Here is a 19,886-nt window from a genome sequence, read left to right as displayed (position 1 = left end):
TTAAATTAATGCTGCCATAAAATGCAAAACAAAATGACAAGAAATGTTCACTTACAACTACTGATTCCCAATTAAAAACATTTACCAAACTCAGATTTCTTTGTGCTAATACGTTGCATATTCAGTGAATTAAAGCTACAGCTAACTACATTTTAATTCCACTAGAAAGAATTATTCTAATAAAGTGACAAGCAACACATTTTAGGGAGTTTCTATGCTTATGAAGAGTTTGTCGTTTAGTTACCAGTGCAGTATGTTTTAAGTCAGTATTCCCCTCTGATCATGTGACAGAGAGAAGAAACACTCTAATTTTTGTGTCATTTTTAGTAACAATATTGTTGAAACAGCTTTTTATTTATTTTTTATTGATATATGAATGTTCAGTGTGGTTTACAAAATGTTCCATTCTTATTTTTAGCATTTTATTAGTGGGAAGACATCATTTGTTTGCTTCAGCAGTAAAAACCAAACCTAAATAGCAAACCAAAACAGCATAATTCTTTACAGACTTGAATAGAATCAACACTATGTATTTATACAAATCATTCAAATTTAATTTTATAACAGTTTCTAATTATAAGTCATCAATTATCTAAATCATGAAAATAAATATTCAACTTTCAAAAACTCACATAAAGAAAATTCCAATATATTTCCAGTAATCTCAGTAAAAAAGTAATCAGAGATAGGCTAAAAGCAGAGAAATTGATGTTATTTTTCATAGGGCAATCTTGCACTATCATCACAAGTTTCATTGCTTCATTTCTTGTCAAGGTTTCAGACACAATGCCTTTTTGTCAGTTGCTTTTTACTGTACAATCCATTACAAAAAATCATGTTTATGTAATATTACATTGCATTTACAAGGCAGAAAAATGTTATTTTCTCTTTTACAAAATAAAAACATATTCATATTTAGAAATCTGATTCTTTAACTTAAGCCAAAATTCAAAATGACAATCAGATCGATCATATATTCATATAATTCAGAGGATCAAACATACAAATTCATTTTAAGTTCAACCTTTCTAAACTATATTTTAAGTTTTCCTATAACATCCATGTTTAATTATACATTTCCTTCTATTTAGCAAATCTGATTTAGACCCTCCTTCAGATTTTTATGAGAATTTGTCTCTTCATCACTACCAGTACTCGTCTCTTTTCTATTTTGTCTTAACTGCATTGACTGTCCTGATTTGGATACTGTTCATCTACATTATATGTGCTTAAACCTGTTTTGACTTGCAGGTCTTTTCCACTGTTTTCTCTATTTGGTTCGCTTTATGTGTGCTATATTTCTAAGCTGGCTAAAGTTTTCATTTTTGCTATGTACCTCACCTGACAGAAACATCATCATCATCATCATCATCACGAGACATGTTTTCTAGTGTCCTGTCAACACAATCATCATCAAGTGACATGTCTTCTGGTGTCATGTCAACAACACCATCATCACGTGACTTGTTTTCTGTTGTCATGCCAACATGATCATCACCATCACTCATATCTTGATTTTGCTTTAAACTTTTGTTTTTTGAGCTGCACTGACCATCCTCATTTGCACCCTGATCACCTTCAGAATTGGTTCCCGTCAGTTTGTTTGGACTATTTGGTTTATCTATATTCTGGTGATCTTTAGATGTCTCATTTTCTATCACTTCAGGAGGATGATTGGCATCTATTTTGCTCTTTTCATCAGTGCTTTCATGGAGCTTTACCATTTCCTGCTCATCTTCTGCTTTTTTACTGCATTTATTTTCTGTAATCTGGCTGAGGTTTTCATTTTCTCCATGTACCACTTGAGAACCTGAGAGAATCTTCATGGGGTCTGAGTTTTCTTGGGACTTGAAGTGTTCTTCATTACTATCATTACTCTTCTCTTGATCTTGCTTTTCTACTTTTTTAGTGTTTGAACTGCATTGTATGTTCTCAGTTGGATCCTGTTCATTTTTGTCTGAACCTGTTTCGACTGACTGAATATCTATTGCCTCTTTTTCACTGTTTATATCATTTAGCGTATTCAATTCTTGTGTACTCTCATGGGTTTCCTTTTGCTGCCCATCTTCTCCAGTTCTATTCTGTGTAAGAGGGTCAAAGTTTTCACTTCCATTTTGTACCTCCCCTGACTTCTTGGCATCACTAATGCTCACCTCTTGATTTTCCTTTACACTTTTGTCTCCTGAACTGCATTGACTGTTATCATCTGAAACCTGTTCAACTTTATTATTTTTGTCTGAACCTATTTCAACTAGCTGCGCAGTTATTGCTTGTTGATCTTTTTCACTGTTATCAGTTTCCCTTTGCTGCTTATGTTCTGCAGAATTATTGTCTTTATTCTCTTCATTTTTTAAATCTACCTCACTTGACAGTCTCTTCTTGGGGCCCCAGACAAACTGTTCTCGGGGCTTGAAATGCTTAAAGGCAAATCTAACCAGCTTTCGTCTCTCTGATTTGTCCAATACAGTAAACATAAAGTAATCTAGTACACTTTGTTTCACACGCTTAAGTTGTTTCTCCTCAAGAGTTTCATGGAGGAAGAACCTGACCAGTGGGGCCTGGTAGTGCTTCAATCCTAGAGTCCCCAAACACTTCAGGATGCGTGTGATGCGCAGGTTGTTGTGTGAATATCTGCAAAATCAAAGAAAGAGACTCTGAACACTAGAAATGTCTATTGAAGTATTGAAACAACATCATTAAAAGTCCACAAAAAGGAAAAACATGACAGTAAAAACCTGTTCAAGTTGCTAAAGCGTTCCTCCCAGTTATCAGCACGTTCCACCTCTCCTGTTGAATCATCGACCAAACGTATACCATAAAAATCCAACATGAGCTTATAGGATTCCACCAATTTCCTCTTTACTTTCTCATCTTCACGGAACAGCTGGAAATAAATTGATCAGGTGAATAGAAACATGTTTCTGTTTTTGTTTTTTTATCAATGCCTCAATAAGCCTCCAAAATATGACAAATCCTGTCAGCCAAATACTTATTTTTTAAAGCTGGTTGGCAAATAGAGTTGAAAAACCATGTTTTAAACTGACCTTTATTTCCTTTTTTGTGAGCACATGTGCTCTCCAATTCATCCCTGGCTCTTGTATTGGAAACAACCTGCAACATTTTGAAATGGCTAGTTAAATAATGACCATTCAAATGTTCTAAAGCAGTATATTAGTTAAACCATTTAACTAGAACTCATGGATGGAGTGTAACAGGATCTAACCATTGAATGTAGGAGTGACAGTCTTCCAGCCAGTCATATCGACCCTTCCACTCCTGGTGAAATTCATCAATGTGAACATCTGCATGAACAAAGGTAATATGTTAAAGCATTTGCCTTGCTTGAATGACACTTGTATTAGACAAATAAATACAATTGTGCCATTTAAATATAGAAAAAGCAAAATGCCATACCATCAGGTGAAGAATTTATTTTACCACGGTAAAACTCCAGGTTATAGAAGCTGTCCTAGACAACAACAATAACAACAGCAATAACAATAATAAAAAATCACTACATAAACCCATTCTCAAGCAAGCATCTGATCCGACTAAAAATTAGACAGATTTCATCACTCATTATATGCACCAAAGCTTTCAAGTCCTTATTTATCTATTTTCTTTAACCATATTATGTAACAAACATTAAGTTTGTGCTGCAAATCATTTCATTAGTTCAATTTCATTTAGTGCAGGGCTTTGCTAAATTACTAATGATTTTTTTTTTAGAAATTAGAACTGCTTATTATATTATTTTATAATACTTTTGTATTTATTGCTTTGAAAGAAGATAGACATAAAGTTTCACATTCCTATTTCCATAGTGACACATCAAGCTTGTCACTTGACACTTTGCATTTTATGACTTATGTATTTTTTTTTTTTTTTTTATTTAACTAGATTTTGTTATTTAAATACTTTTATAATGATCATGTTAGTTGATTAGTAACTTATAAGCAGAACTTATAGACATGTTTGTGTAATACAATGTAGTGAATACAACATATTTGTGTAATACAACGCTGTCAGAGCATGTTGGATTTACAACACATAACTTATGTTTATAATGTTCATAATAAAGTGTATATTTACACTAATTTTGTACCATTTTGCACATTTTAGTTCATATTTGTCTCAAAATAGCACAGTTGAGTACACTTAGATGTTCTTAAGAGTATCTTAAGAAGTACTAAAGAAGAATATGAAGTACAAAATTAGTCCGTGAAAATATAGCACTTTAAGTACATTACAGAAGTGTACTTATTTTTCACCTGGGGTAACAGTACGATGTCTTTTACTAGAAGATATGGACCCGAAAGCAATGCCAAAACATGTAACCATGTAAATTCTAATGCCTAATCTGTGATCGCTTATTTCTGATATGTAACAATTCACGTGCAGTCAAATGTTCTTTGTCGCAAAATCGTTTATTGCTGTTTATGTGTCAGGAAATCAAGCCAGTGGTAGCATGAAAATAATTTGTAATTTAAACTGTTTAAATTATATACAGAAAGCAAACAAAGAACCGTCCCTTTATAATTGCTGGAACTGTCAATCACACAGCATGAGATTAATAGTGACTGAGTTCTGGACTCTCACCAAAACTCCTGTTATAATCAACGACGCTATCTGTATTTATGTCATGTTTGCTTTGTTAGTTATGATGAAAGCGTTCATGAGAGTGCAGAAGTCGAATTGCAATGACGAGATCTCTGCATTCATACACTAAACAGACATGTCTGTCATAGGCTACAATGCTCATCACTGCAACCTTTCATGTGACAGGAGTATATCTAAATATAATGCTAATCAACACTTTCACGATTAGTCCATCTTGACAGCTGTAATATCAAAAACGTAGTAAAAGTTTTCTAAAGAGTTCCATATGTAATACTAATTCATATGCAAAGATGTTAGCCAATCATAGCAGTGGATGTTTACACTGAAGTGTCACAGCAGACAAGCCCCTTCTAACAGAGCATTCAAATCAGAGGGCTAAAATCAGGGTAGAAAATGGCCTTTTATTTCTAAAATAATTTCTCTTATTCTAAAGTGCACCTCAGAAAACATAAAAAAATGCAGTTCATCATGACCCCTTTAATGTTTTTATTAGTACGTAGATGTATGTAAATGCCGGAAACCTAAAATAAATATTATGTTGTTGAATACACTGAACAGTTGTGATATATGATAGCTAAAGTCGTCGCTCAGTGCTGCCAGTCAAAGAGCAAAAGCAAATTTTTCAATTCATCACGTCATGCACTGAATGTTTTGAACATATGTGCGATACACTTGAAAGGTTAATATTCACAATAAAAACACTACCTGATTGGCTGGACAGCACTATCTGAGATGTTTCATTCATAATTTTTTTTTAGAAATTAACTCACATATAATGATGTAGAAATAATACACAATAACAGTATAATTAAATTATCTCGTGGGCCACATGAACTTAGGTTTTGGCCTATGGGCCTTGTGTTTGACATGTGCTCTAAACACAGTGTACACTGACAAGCTAGAAGTAGCAAATTGTGTAATATTAGAAACAGGATGCATTACTTACTTCACCTGCTTCGTTGTCATCGTCATCATCATTATCTAAGTCCTAGTGTCAGAAACAAACACAATCATGTAAGAATGAATTCTGAGAAACAACAGTCTACAGCAGGTTTTCCTTTTGTATGATCTAGATACTCACTTGTTTTTCCTACATGTTTCAGTGAAGGAATGTGAACAGACAAGCTAATTAAAGGAGAGTGGGGTAAGACATGTCAGTGGGTAAGTTCATGAGTTACACTTACCTAATCAGATATAGTATAAAATATGCATGTTTGGTGTGCTGTCCGAGGAGAGGGCTCAGAGCTCAGAATTTGGTCCAAACCCAACCCCCAATAGGCCCCATTGACTGTTTAGCTACCCATATTATTCAAATAAATTCATACAGGTTTGGGACAACTTGAGGGTGAGTAAACGATGACAGATAATTTTTGGGTGAACTATCCCTTTAATAAATGTGCTTTTTGTCATGACACTATATGTGTACTAGAAGCTCTTTTTTGAATAGTCACTTTTTTTTTTTTTTTTTGCTGTATTATTTAGATTCTTTAATCTAACTTAGTAATAAGACACATGTTTTACCTCTTGTTCATTTCTCCTTGTCAAGAAGGAAAATGCATTAAAAAGTGGCACATCTTACCCCACTCTTCCTTATATGAAGGTAATGGAACTTACCCGGACTCTATGCCGAAAGTCTCGCATGTCCTTTGCAGCATACATGTTCCTGTGACTCATTCTTTTGTTCTTTAAACACACATAGAAATCCAAAATGAGACAGTTGTTTGTAAAATCTTTTCATATAGAAACTGAAAGTGGAAAGAATAGTAAATGGTATAAAATTCAATGAATAAACGTTGCATAGTTAGTTACAATAGGGGAAAAATAAAGCTTTAAACTTACCTTCTTTCTGGGTTCTTTATTTTTGTATTCATCCTCCCATGTGGAGTCTAACTCACACTCATCATCTGACTCCATGTTAATTTGGCGAATATATCGCCAACGCAGGTTACTACGAAGAAGGCGCCAAAACGAAGTAGTCAACGTACGTACAAATCTTAACACACGACAGAGCAAAGACTTCAGAAGCTTTATTAAGTACATCAAACGAAAATTCCGAATAACCAGACGAACTACCCGTACTCAACCCTCCCACTGTCAGGCGAAAACGAAAGCTGAAGCTCATGGTGAATCGAAAGCATTTATGGTAGCTACAGTTCAACAAGGAAGAACAAGTTAACTCGAGGGTTGCCAGATCTTGCTTAAATGTTCTGCCAAAAACGTAAAATAAGTTAATGTTTGTTGAGTATAAAATAATGTTTCTCATCAGAGAATCACATTACCTTTTAATATGGCACAATATGGTACAAAATTAAAGTTTATTAATTATAAACATGTGTGAGGTGTGTGTTTGGCTCTTGGCACCAACACTGGTAAAACATTCTGTGTGTTCTAGGCACTGTTCACCCTGTTCATTCATGACTAGGGTCTGGCATGAAGATGCTTGAATGCTCTTGTGCACATCCTGCTGTGTAGTGCCTAGCAGTGTGTGTATGGCCATACAGGACTGATGTCTCCATTGGGGTCATGGCTCCTGATGCTTTTTTACCTTTCTGAATATATAGTCTGTGAAAGCTTTTAGCATATTAGAGTGCTTGGACTTTTACCGCTCATTTTTTGTTTTAAGGTCTTTGTTGATCTGTTGATAACCTGAAAGGGAATATACTGTACATCCTAGGTGATATGGTACATTTCTTAATCTTGTAGTAGTCTACTGATGTTGTACAGAAATGAAATTGAGCAATGTAAACATATTCAACACTCGCTGGAATCCAAATTTCAATCAAAGTATTTCCTGACAACTTTTGACTTAATACAGTAGTTTCTGCGCAAATCTATTAAGTGAAGGAAAAGGGACATTTCAAGGTTGATCTGTGACATGGTCAAAAGCTGTTCTAACTGGTAAACACTGATTTTTGATATAAAAAAGCATGTGTCAATTTAATACTATTTTTGCTCAAGATTTGGCAGTAAGGAAAACTGTGAAATGCTGAAAATACTGTTCTAATAATGCATATAATTTATACAATTCTAAACAATGGCCAAACTTATGCTATAATACTTAAGTATTTTATATATAGCATGCAACTCACTTTTATAAGCACTTATCAATAGCATGTCTGTAGTGGCCCCTAGTGGATGCATTTGGGAACAACGTTAGGTTTTCATTCTAACCAGTTGGGTTTGTAATTTGTAGCTTTGGGAATGTGCCTAAGCAGTTACAAAGATAATAAGTATAGATAAGAGGTACAATAGGTATGCGCTATGTAAAATGCATTTTAAAGATTGTTTACAGAAAAAAATGAAATTGTTGGCCGCCTGCAGTGCATCTGTTGGCCTACATGTTGGCATAGACGATCTGCACAAAAATATAAAATGGCCTTTAGTAAATATCTATATATTAATAATCTAAAGTGGTAACAAATTAATCTAATGATAACAACAGCTGAGTAGAATGTCCAGAATTAAACTAAGAGTGCTTATTACAGTAAAAAAAAAATAAAATAAATAAATGCTTACAGTTGCTGAAACTATGGTTTCATTTCACTCAAAACTCTACACACAAAACCACTAAACACAGCATGCAAAATGTCACACATATCTTGCAAATGTATGTATATACATAAATATTTACATTATAAACAGAAATGCAAGGGGGTCAAAAAAAATCTTTCTTTCTGAAAACACTGATTTTTGATTTCTAAGTTAACAAATTAAGTGTAAATGTTTTCACATGATCACTGGGTGTAGGACATCAGTAAATGACTGTGGCATTTAAATGGCAGTGTTTCCCAAATGAAACAAAAGAGCTGATAGCTTAAATGATGTGTGTAATGTAGAGAACTATGTTTAGAGTTTTGCAAAAAGTTTGTTTTACAATAGCAAACTTAGTTTAAAGCATGTAATGTGCTTGTAGTTTTGCAGACTTGGTCTGCAGATTCGGTACATGAGTGAATGGTTTCACTGAGTGGGTCTTAAGTAAGAGTTGAGAAGAAAACTGTAAGAATTAAAATGGAATGAAATTCAGAGAAATTCATATAATCAACTGTTGTTAGTCTAGTTTTTAATAACAGTTAATTTTTCAATATCAATTAGGTCTATATAAGTATGTTATTATATACACAACAGTTGTGGAGTCAATTAATCAAGGTGATTCAATGAATCAATGAATTACTTTCACCCTGTTCTTTTTCAGAAATCCAACAGTGGATGTGTGTTTAGGATCATGTTGGAAAAGTGCACAACGACCAAGGGCATGGAGTGATGGTAGCATCTTCTCTTTCAGTATAGAGCAGTACATCTGTGAATTCATGATGCCATCAATGAAATGCAACTCCCCGACACCAGCAGCACTCATGCAGCCCCACATAAGGACACTTCCACCACCATGTTTCACTGTAGGCACCATGCATTTTTCTTTGTATTCCTCACCTTTGTGACGCCATACTGTTTTGAAGCCATCAGTTGCAGAAACATTTATCCTGGTCTCATCACTCCAGAGTATAGAGTCCCAGTAGTCTTCATCTTTGTCAGCATGGGCCCTGGCAAACTCTAGGTGGGCTTTTTTGTGCCTGGGCTTTAGGAAAGGCTTCTTTCGTGGACGGCACCCATGCATGCCATACCTCTGCAGTGTACGCAGTATTGTGTCACGGGAAATGGTCACCCCAGTTTGGCTTTCTACTTCTTTAGATAACTGCAGTGAACTTGCATGCTGATTATCTTCAACCCTTCTCATCAGAAGACGCTACTGTCGAGGTGTTAACTTCCGTGGATGACCTGGATGTCTCTGAGAGATGGTTGCACTTTTTCAAATTTTTGTTCAGTGTTACTTTTGCTACAGTATTCTGACTTATAAGCTTTGCTGATCTTCTTGTAGCCTTCACCTTTCTGGTGTAAAGAAATTATTTTCTTTCTCAGGTCTTGTGACACTTCTCTTCCATGTAGTGCCATTGCTGACAGCATGAAATGGGAAGGGGTTTTAACACCCTCTTATAGTCAACTGTCTGCTGGACACCTGTGTAATGAATAACTAGACACACCTGTGGTTGAATTCTTGTTAAATTAGACATTTGTAGTCTAATTTAGCTTTGTTCAAGAGACTTTCAGTGGGGTGTACTCATTTTTGTACTCTATATTGCCAAATGTTTTGGGACGCCTGCCTTTACATGCACATGAACTTTAATGACATCCCATTCTTCATCCGTAGTGTTTAATATGGAGTTGGCCCACCCTTTGCAGCTATAACAGCCTCAACTCTTCTGGGAATGCTTTCCACAAGGTTAAGGAGTGTGTTTATGGGAATTTTTGACCATTCTTCTACACGTGCATTTGTGAGATCAGGCACTGATGTTGGCCTGGCTCACAGTCTCCACTCTAATTCATCCCAAAGGTGTTCTATTGGGTTGAGGTCAGGACTCTGTGCAGGCCAGTCAAGTTCCTCCACACCAAACTCGCTCATCTATGTCTTTATGGACCTTGCTTTGTGCACTGGTGCACAGTCATGTTGGAACAGGAAAAGGCCATCCCCAAACTCTTCCCACAAAGTTGGTAGCATGAAATTGTCCAAAATGTCTTGGTATGCTGAAGCATTAAGAGTTCCTTTCACTGGAACTAAGGGTCCAAGCCCTTGAAAAACAACCCCACACCATAATCCCCCCTCCACCAAACTTTACACTTGGCACAATGCAATCAGGCAAGTAGCGTTCTCCTGGCAACCGCCAAACACAGACTCGTCCATCGGATTGCCAGACAGAGAAGCATGATTCGTCATTCTAGAGTCCAGTGGCGGCATGCTTTGCACCACTGCATCTGACGCTTTGCATTGCACTTGGTGATGTAAGGTTTGAATGCAGCTGCTCGACCATGGAAACCCATTCCATGAAACTCTCTACGCACTGTTCTTGAGCTAATCTGAAGGCCAGACAAAGTTTGGAGGTCTGTAGATATTGACTCTGCAGAAAGTTGGCGACTTCTGCGCACTGTGCTGACCCCGCTCTGTGATTTTACGTGGCCTACCACTTTATGGCTGAGTTGCTGTTGTTCCCAATTGCTTCCACCTTGTTATGATACCACTAACAGTTGACAATGGAATATTTAGTAATGAGGAAATTTCACGAATGGACTTATTGCACAGGTGGCAACCTATCACGGTACCACGCTTGAATTCACTGAGCTCCAGAGAGTGACCCATTCTTTCACAAATGTTTGTAGAAGCAGTCTGCATGCCTAGGTGCTTGATTCTATACACCTGTGGCCATGGAAGTGTTTGGAACACCTGAATTCAATCATTTGGATGGGTGTCCCAATACTTTTGACAATATAGTGTATATATATATATATATATATATATATATATATATATATATATATATATATATATATATATATATATATATATATATATATATATATATATATATACATACAAACCCCATTTCCAGAAAAGTTTGGATATTTTGTGAAATGCAATAAAATCAAGAATCTGTGATTTGTTAATTCTCTTGAAACTTTATTTAATTCACAAAAGTACAAAGAAAAGATTTCCAATGTTTTCAATGCCAAATTAATTGTATTTTGTAATTATAAACACATTTTGATTTTGATGGCTGCAACACAATCCAAAAAAGTTAGGACAGAGGCACGTTTACCACTGTGTCACATCACCTTTCCTTTCAATTACACTTTTTAAATCCTAATAACCATGGACTTTCTATGAAAGATGTCATCCTGAGGGCAATATATGTCTCTGTACAATCCCAATATATGCCTCCACATAAATGGTATATCTTCACACATATGCAAGTTTACACTGATGCACCCATATACCATGACATATGTTTTCTTTTGCACTTGTCGCTGATAAAATTCTGGATGGTTACTTTCATCTTTGGGACTACGAACTCAATGTCCTTTTTTTTGACTCATCTGTCCACAGCACACATTTACATTGTCTTTTGGACCCTATGAGATGAGCTCAGGCCCAGAGAACTCACTGGCATATGTGCATAGAATTGATGTATAGATTTATCCTTGTGTAACAGAGATTAAAGTTGCATTTCATGATGCAGTGGCAGACTGTGTTCAGTGACACTGGTTTTCCATAGTACTCAAAAGCCCATATGGCTGTATTTAACAAAGCAGCAGGACAGTTTCTCATGCAGTGCCATCTGAGGGCTCTAAGGTCACACACATTCAACTGAGGTCTCCTGCTTTGATGTATGCATACTGAGATTCACTGAAGTTTTTTCACAATATTTCACAGCCATCAAAATCAAACTTTGTTTGTATTTACAAAATACATTTAGGTCAGTGAAAACATTGGAAATATTTTCTTTGTACTTTTGTCGGCTAAATAAAGGTTAAAGAGAGCATTTTAATACTTTAGACTTTAAAATGGATGCAAAAATGAACTAAAAAGGTATTTTGGAGTAAATGTATTCTATTACTAATTAAATAGGCACAACTATTCAGAATGATTAATGTAATTATTATTTATAATTATTATAATTATTATATTGTGTCACAAAACTTGTGATGTTGTGCATTCCGGGGTAATACATTTCCAGTGTAGTGTAACCTCTTTTTTTACAGTCTATGAGTGTGACTGTGGAGCTTATTGGAATTCATTCATTTCCTCTTCCTGTCATTAAAGTTGATGTACTGAAAGGGAATCAATTCTTAAATTTAGAATTTTGTTATGACACAATCGATTTCAAATTGATGTTTCAGGCAGTTTGACATGCTGTGGACTGACTCGCTTCTTATATCCTAGAACATCAGAACATGAGCCACTGACATAAAGGTGAGAGAAGTTCAGGAACATGTCACTTCATTGACAACCATTGTCTTGTGACATCTAAGAATAATATGACAGCATCAACTTAATCTATTTACTATACACATAGTCATTTCAGATGACTTGGATCCATAAGCACTGTAAATTCTGTTATATTAGTATATGGTTCTCTGCTGTTTGTGTGTGTTTGTGTGTGTGTGTGTGAATTTGGTGGTTTTATATATATTGTTGCAATAGTGTATTATTAACAGCAGATGGCTCTGTGTCATAAACCTTTTCTCAAAGCAGTCACTGCAAGACCTAATATCACTATGGTTCATCATTCTCCGAGCTATTCAAATACCTGCTGCTAATATACTTGTCAAATGTCACATTTTGAATCAGATATAAAATAATTTTTATAAAACCATTTCACACCAGGATTAAGTCTGAATGAAATATTAGCTCAGCTTATGAATGCTAGTTAGTTAATCAAGTCTGTCACCAAGAAAGAGGTTATGTTAATATATTAAAAAGCTGTTTTCAGTATCATTTGAAATGAATAGGATTGCTACAAAAAGTACTAGACCAAAACATGCCACATTTTGCACTAAGTTATGCTGAAAATGCAGATTTTCTGCAGGCAAAAGCCATCTAAAAGGCATATACACTGCACACAGTATGCATACTACCTGCCATACTGTACTTCATTGCTGTAGTCATGTCCACATATGCAAAAGCATTTCCCCTTAGAGTTTATAATGTGCAGTAGTGGATTATTCTTGACAGCTTTATGTAACAGCATGTCCTTTGTGGGTGTGTTAATAATTAATTTGCTTGATTTTCTTTGTTCAGGGTCTTTTGAACAGCTATATCTTCAGAGACGTCCATACAGCAGAACATTTTCACTGTTTTTCAGTGTATTAGACCAGAGAACCACAAATGCAGGTTCAACCCTAGTGCAGTGTTATTGTTTTCAGCTGGAAAAAAAAACGTTTGCTATTTAATTTTGCATGAGGTAGTGTGCTACACTGCTGGACAATGAGATTCTAAAATGCTATAAATACATGTGCACTAATAAAATCTCGTAGCATTTCTAGCTGGTAAAACACTGTGTTTGTCTCTTATATTTGCACATTAATCAAAAAATAATGTGTAATAAAATATTCAATTAGACACCAAAACAAGATTACCATTTTTATAAACCTTTTCCAAGCTGTTTTACAGGCTTAATCACACATGCAGAATTGGAAATAATTAATACCGCACAGGAGTGGTGTTTAACAAGTCTGTTTTTTAAAAGCTTAGTAAGTGCATCAACAGCTGCCCCCAACACCATGTACCAAGGCCAAAGGCTTTAGTGGTAAAAAAGCTGTTAAACTGCATTTTTTTTTTCTCAGTAATGTAAGATAAAGTTTAAAATTTCAAGATGTTCAGCTCTAGTCGTTTAAAAGAGATACTGTGTTCACTAAAGGAAACCTGTCAGGCCTCTTCTGCTTTTATCTGACCATGTACTGTTTTCTTTCATCTCTTATATCATGATGTATTCCATGCACATCCTGAGCAAAATTGTCACAAGATAGGCTTTTTGTACAACTATTCAGCCAATGAGCTCTTTTTGTAGATGCTGATGACGTATTTATACATTAATTAACACTGTAAATACAGCAAACTTGGTTATGCTTTATTTTGATGGTCCCCTTTAGACATTCTGTTGACTTTAAGTAATGTTGCACTTACAGTACATGTGAACTAACTCTCATTAGGGTATTATTTGAGTATTAGTAGACTGTATGTGGTATGGTTAGTAAAAAAAGGGGTTATAAGGTTGGAAGATTAAGAGTACGCTTACACAACAACGATGCATTAAAAACGTAAACGTTTTTCATTTGCATTTTTCGCGTACAGACGTCACCATTGTCAAAATGATCCCCATTCACACGGATCCACGAAAACACTAAAAGCGCTGTATTCTGCATGCCAGGCCAGTAGGTGGCGATGTCACTTTGTAAAGCAACACGCCTATAGAGTGGTGCAGGTATGACGTCACATACCGATCCATTTTGAGGGTTATATTAGCTGTTTGAACTTTTTAAGGCAAGAGTGAGCTCTTGGGGTGTGGAGCACAGGATTTAAAGGGCCACACACCCTGAATCGGCTCATTTCTAATTATGCCCCAAAATAGGCAGTTAAAAAAATGAATTTAAAAAAATCTATGAGGTATTTTGAGCTGAAACTTCACAGACACATTCAGGGGACACCTTAGACTTATATTACATCTTTTAAAAAAAAGTTCTAGGGCACCTTTAATCTCCCTGACTGCCTTTGTAGCTTCTTGTTAGCAACCGCCTTTTTTAAGACACGTAACAGCTAAAAAAAAACCCAAGTGGGGTAATACTGATGTATTTTATGTCATAGAATAAAACGTGAAAGTGTCTTGAGCTTGTGTTCACCACAGACCTTATTTCAGCCAAAATCCCGTTTAAAAAACCTATTGACTTCGGCATGATGGAACCGGAAGTGCTAAAATGCTAACTCATTTCCGCATTTTGGCCTACAAAATTACGTCATACCTGCACCACTCTATCGACTGAACACGTACTGTAATATGCATGTGCATGATGGCACTGTTTTCACAAATTTGCGTTTTTATATCAATATCATTTTCAAAACTTGCACTTTGAAACGTTTTGCAAAATTGCATTTTCAGCACCCCAAAACACCATTTTCGTGTAAATGAATTGTCAAAATGCATAAAAAGTTTTACATTTCAGTTGAAAACGGTGTTGTGTAAACAGCCCTTAAATTGAAGTACGCTACTTGCAAAGTTACATAGCCTATAGTCAACAGAATGTCAAAGGGAACTATCAAAATAACGTTTTTTTTTTTTTTAACTTTTAAATATTTTTTTTATTATTTAATGTATTTTTTAATGTTATACTTTACCCTGGTATTCATTAAAAAAAAAAAAAAAATCTGATGGAGTGACTAAATTTGTCATATTTCTTTCTTTCAGCAGAAATATCTTAGCCTATACCTATATTGTATTGAACAATAGGGAGGCGTTGAGTGAAAAAAAGTGAACCAATGGTCTAAAAGAGATAATAGTTTACTTCAGCATTCCAAACCCTGAAATGTGAAAATGGTCCATAGTAATGCAAAGTAAAATGAGGGAGCTTAACAAACCATGACCTTTCTGAATGTCAATATACTGTAAAATAATCTTCTTACAAAGCTAATAGTTACTCCTTTGCTTTTAAATAACCATTTATGAGGGTTTTTTTTTTTTTTTAAATACCAATGGTTTCTGCCTTTTGATTTTTGTGGTATCTGGCCAATCTCTACACCTAATTACACACCCTGAGAGCAAGCACATTTCCTTCTAATATGAGAAATTTAGAGGTGATTGAAAAGTTCAGTCATCGTTTGTTACAATATGACCTTCAGAAGGCTTTATCATTCCATAGACCACTTAATACTATAATTGCACATCACATTTTCCTCTTATAAAAGTCTATTTTAAAACTTGCCCATCTGGCGGAATTTGAATAGGAAAAGATAAAGACAGCCTACCAAGATAAAATTTGTTAAAACCCTAGGCATTCGGTCCAAAAGATAACAAACGCATCTTGAAGGATTTATTTTTTATCTTCGCAAAATAAACTAAAAAGGACAGAATAGAGGAGAATCACTACAAAAGTTGTTCCCGGGTAGAAATATGAACAGAGAATTATTCATGACCTCAGTCCATAAAAACTTGTAAAAGAGTGACGCTACAATTTGTCAACACGCTTGATCTCTTTAAGAGAGGAGGGCGAGTCCGATCCTTTGCAGCGAATCATCTCTAAATAATTCAACACACTGTGGTTAAGCTTCACGCCATTTATCTCTTCCTGACTGACAACCATCAAACTTGTCACTCGTTTATGTTTCATTGGATTGAAGGGTTCTATTGATTGTGCTGCTGAGATTCCAGTTCTCTGAATGACTAAACAACTAATAAAAATATGTCTGGGCTCCATCAGCTTACTGTTTATTTATCTGCACAGACTCTATTGGTCTTTTTTTTTAGATGCCAATGTAGAAATAAAAAGCAATTTAAAAGCTAAAACAAAGTGTCTTTGCAATATTTGACAAAATATTATCATCTTTCTGTTGTCTCATTAAAAACTCAACAGAGAAAAGTTTGGTGCTTTTTAGGTTGCAGTTTTCATGGTTGGTGAATTAGCATACATTTTCATGCCATTTACAAGCTCTCATATCTAAAAAAGCTGTGGTTCAAATTAGCATAAAATGCATCGGTTCCCCTCAAAGAGGTAAAAAATTGTGCACTGAGTTGCCAAGGAAACCAGCAAATGTTTGCAAATGAAGAGGAAAATCACTGTGCAGAATGAAATGTATTAGAAGCTGAAATTGTAAGCAAACTGAGTTAGGTCTACGATGTCATACCTGCTTTTCGCTCTCATTTAATCCAAATGTTTTCATGATGCACATTTGGAATACTTGCTGAACATAGGCTATACAATGTTCCCATGATTATGAAAAAAATTGAAACATGTCAACAGAAATTGATTTTTTTTTGGCTTAAAACATTTCTATAGTGATATACATTTTTTTTTTCCCCCTGTAATGATCTGCTCTAAAAAGAAAAAACTTTCAACTCATTATATTTTGTTTAATTTGCATGGGCTTTTTTTGTTGTTGCAATTTTACTTCCAAAAGTTTCTTTTTAATAAATAGAACAAATCAATTGGATATGAACAATAAATTAAATGGATAGTTCACCCAAAAATGAAAATTCTGACATTAATTACTCACCTTCATGTTGTTCCATACCCGTAAGACCTTTGTTCATCTTCGGAAATTAAGATATTTTTGATGAAACCTGATGGCTCAGTGAGGCCTTCATTGCCTACAACATAATTAACACATTTTTATTTTATTTTTTACAAATCTTTTGTTTTGAATCAGTGGTTCGGAGCATGTATCAAACTGCCAAAGTTATGTGATTTCCATAAACGAGGCTTCGTTATGTCATAAGTGTTTTTAAATTTCAATGGTTCACCACTAGGGGGTGTGACTTTGGCAGTTTGATACACGATCCAAACCACTGATTCGAAACATAGATTCGTAAAGCTTCGAAGCTTCATGAAGCATGAAGCTCATCTCTAGATATTGTTGAATAAAGTAGTTATTTTGTTTTTTTTGGCGCACAAAAAGTGTTCTTGTCGCTTCCTAACATTAAGTTTGAACCACTGTAGTCACATGAACTGTTTTAAATACATCTTTAGTAGCTTTCTGGGCATTCGAAAGTGTTAATTATCTTGTGAGTAATTAATGACAGAATTTTCTTTTTTGGGTGAACTAACCATTTAAGTTTAGTTAATTAAAAGCAAAAAAGATTTTTTACATTTATTCTGAGACATTTGTTCACAAAAAAGTATTACTGTTTCAATTCCAAGGTTTCAAACCTTACATGCATATGCAAATTTGCATCTCTGTGAAATCATTTATATGAAAATCCTTATCCAGTCATCACAAATAACTTGAAAGGTCATGGAAGAGTAATATAAATTCAATGGTGGATTTTTTAGGATAGCTGCTATCACAACTGTGCAATACTATAATATCTGCCTAACCTTTCATCTTTCTCAGATCATATTCTTGGTGGTCCTGTAAGCCTTCACTGATGATCAGACATGGTTATTAGAGTTTGTCAGTTATTAGAGGCTTCCAGTTGAGCAGGGAGACTATGGGAGTTGTGGGTACCCCACTGAAATGATAGGAAATGATAAATAGTACAGCGCTGAACTAGTTTAAGGGATACAGCTTATTGTTCATCTGTTAGAGAAGAACTTCTCAAAAAGAGCCAGGGGAACAGTATGAACAGCAATATCCATCAGCAGCTAGTGAGGAACTACCTCTACCAGCTGAAAGACCTCCAAAGTAGTTGTTTTCTCACTTTGCAGCATTTCCATATTTGTTAACATATATTTTCCTTTGCTTTTGTCCTATTTTTTAAGGACAAACATATGGAACACATGGTAATGCTACATGTAAACAATTTATTTCCTGAGGATAGAATTTCAAAGTTTTTTCTTTCTTTCTGTGAATTAAAGGGATAGTTCACCCAAAATAAAAATTCTGTCTTCATTTACTCACCCTCAAGTTGTTCCAAACCTGTTTAAATTTCTTTGTTCTGCTGTACACAAAGGAAGATATTTGGAAGAATGTTTGTAACCAAGTAGGTCTCGCCCCCCCATTTACTACCATTTTTAGCGGACATTGTTTTAATCTACTTACATCAAATTCAAAATACAATGTAATGGACGTACTGGATGTTATTTGGCGCTGTGATGAACATCACAATGCTGGGTTTGCCTGCGCTACCGCCACGTTCTTCACGCCGTGTGGATAAAGATGGAGCAGAGACTGCGCAGCGAGCTGTGTTGACAGAGTTTAGCGATTTGGTGAAGAGAATAATGTCACGGAGTTCATTCATGAAGCTGTGTGAACAACACATCGGTGAACACATGCGCACTTTGGTCAGAGTGGGATTAGTGCGATTAAGGTGTTTATATTGCGATTAAAATTGGCGTATACCACCTAGTTTAATGTGATTATGCGTACTGCGATTATGAGCTCAATCACATTACTTTAATCGAAGTATTACGTTTACATTAGATATGGTGTAATCGCAATATTGCCAAAATCCCATTATTATGGCATTATGAGAGTGCGTGTAAATGCACTCAATATTGCCCAGGGGGAAAAATGAAATAAAAAATACAGTTCTTGAATTTTAATTGACCTTTTGCAACACATAAATGGAGTAAACTATCACAATGGAATCTGTCATTATGGACTTTTTATTTTAAATAGTAAAACAATTATGAAACCCTTATGAAGTCTCCCCTAATGCTATTGTACAATTTAAAATATTGTACATTTTTGGTGTTCTACAATTTGTGGGCCAAATCTGTTGTGTTCAGACAACTCTTATGTTTTTGTAACTTATGTAATATTTAAGTATAACCAGAAAAGACTTGCTTTACGCAAAGAGCACTGAAACTGTTTAGCAGGCTTCAATGGTTTGTTTGAATGCACCCCAGAAGAGGTCGGTTTTGGCTGGTGCAGGCTGCTTTGCTGATGGAAGATCTCTCCTGGGTAAGTGCGCTGTACGGTAATCTCGCTCTGATGGCAGGGAAATGCTGTCTTTGAACAAAGAGCCTCTGCAGCAGAGAAAAACCTCCCTTATGGTTGAGATGTGATTAAAGTTTCTCTCTCAGATCTCCGTGTGTCTGTCGAGGGGAAATGCGTTTGCTCAAAGAGAGAACCGGGGAGTCTCTCAGTTTTGATGGGTGGGTGGATGGGTGGGTAGGAGGATTGGGGAGCTAATAGTGAAAAGAATAGATTTACTCACTAAAAAAATTCCTATCGGGCTCATGACAGCTACTGTAAGTGACTGTAACCAAAAATACTGATGGTACATGCA

The 19,886-nt window shown here is 35.4% G+C and overlaps 1 protein-coding gene across 1 annotated transcript; it reads right to left on the bottom strand.

The window, feature by feature from the left end:
* Positions 1 to 70: 70 nt before the first annotated feature.
* LOC137021587 (opioid growth factor receptor-like protein 1) lies at positions 71 to 6,764 on the bottom strand. The gene is made up of 8 exons (XM_067388246.1): positions 6,460 to 6,764; positions 6,235 to 6,303; positions 5,567 to 5,608; positions 3,415 to 3,469; positions 3,224 to 3,302; positions 3,045 to 3,111; positions 2,736 to 2,884; positions 71 to 2,631 (listed from the first exon to the last, which is right to left on the bottom strand). The coding sequence occupies exons 1-8, from the start codon at positions 6,658 to 6,660 to the stop codon at positions 1,338 to 1,340; spliced, it is 1,956 nt and encodes a 651-aa protein (XP_067244347.1). The 5' UTR covers positions 6,661 to 6,764; the 3' UTR covers positions 71 to 1,337.
* Between the last annotated feature and the right edge of the window lie 13,122 nt (positions 6,765 to 19,886).

The sequence above is a fragment of the Chanodichthys erythropterus genome, chromosome 6 (assembly GCF_024489055.1).
Source record: "Chanodichthys erythropterus isolate Z2021 chromosome 6, ASM2448905v1, whole genome shotgun sequence".
Lineage (NCBI taxonomy): Eukaryota > Metazoa > Chordata > Actinopteri > Cypriniformes > Xenocyprididae > Chanodichthys > Chanodichthys erythropterus.
Note: the sequence above shows the minus strand (reverse complement) of the source record. Positions and strands in the feature narration are given on the sequence as shown.

What these genes read in the sequence shown, in the direction of transcription:
- LOC137021587 (XM_067388246.1), bottom strand. Translation starts at nt 6,660, where the DNA reads ATGTACTTAATAAAGCTTCTGAAGTCTTTGCTCTGTCGTGTGTTAAGA. An exon ending in ATGACAACGAAGCAGGTGAA is followed by an intron (nt 3,470 to 5,566) that starts GTAAGTAATGCA and finishes GTTGTTGTCTAG; the next exon opens with GACAGCTTCTATAACCTGGA. An exon ending in TCACAAAAAAGGAAATAAAG is followed by an intron (nt 2,885 to 3,044) that starts GTCAGTTTAAAA and finishes ATTTATTTCCAG; the next exon opens with CTGTTCCGTGAAGATGAGAA.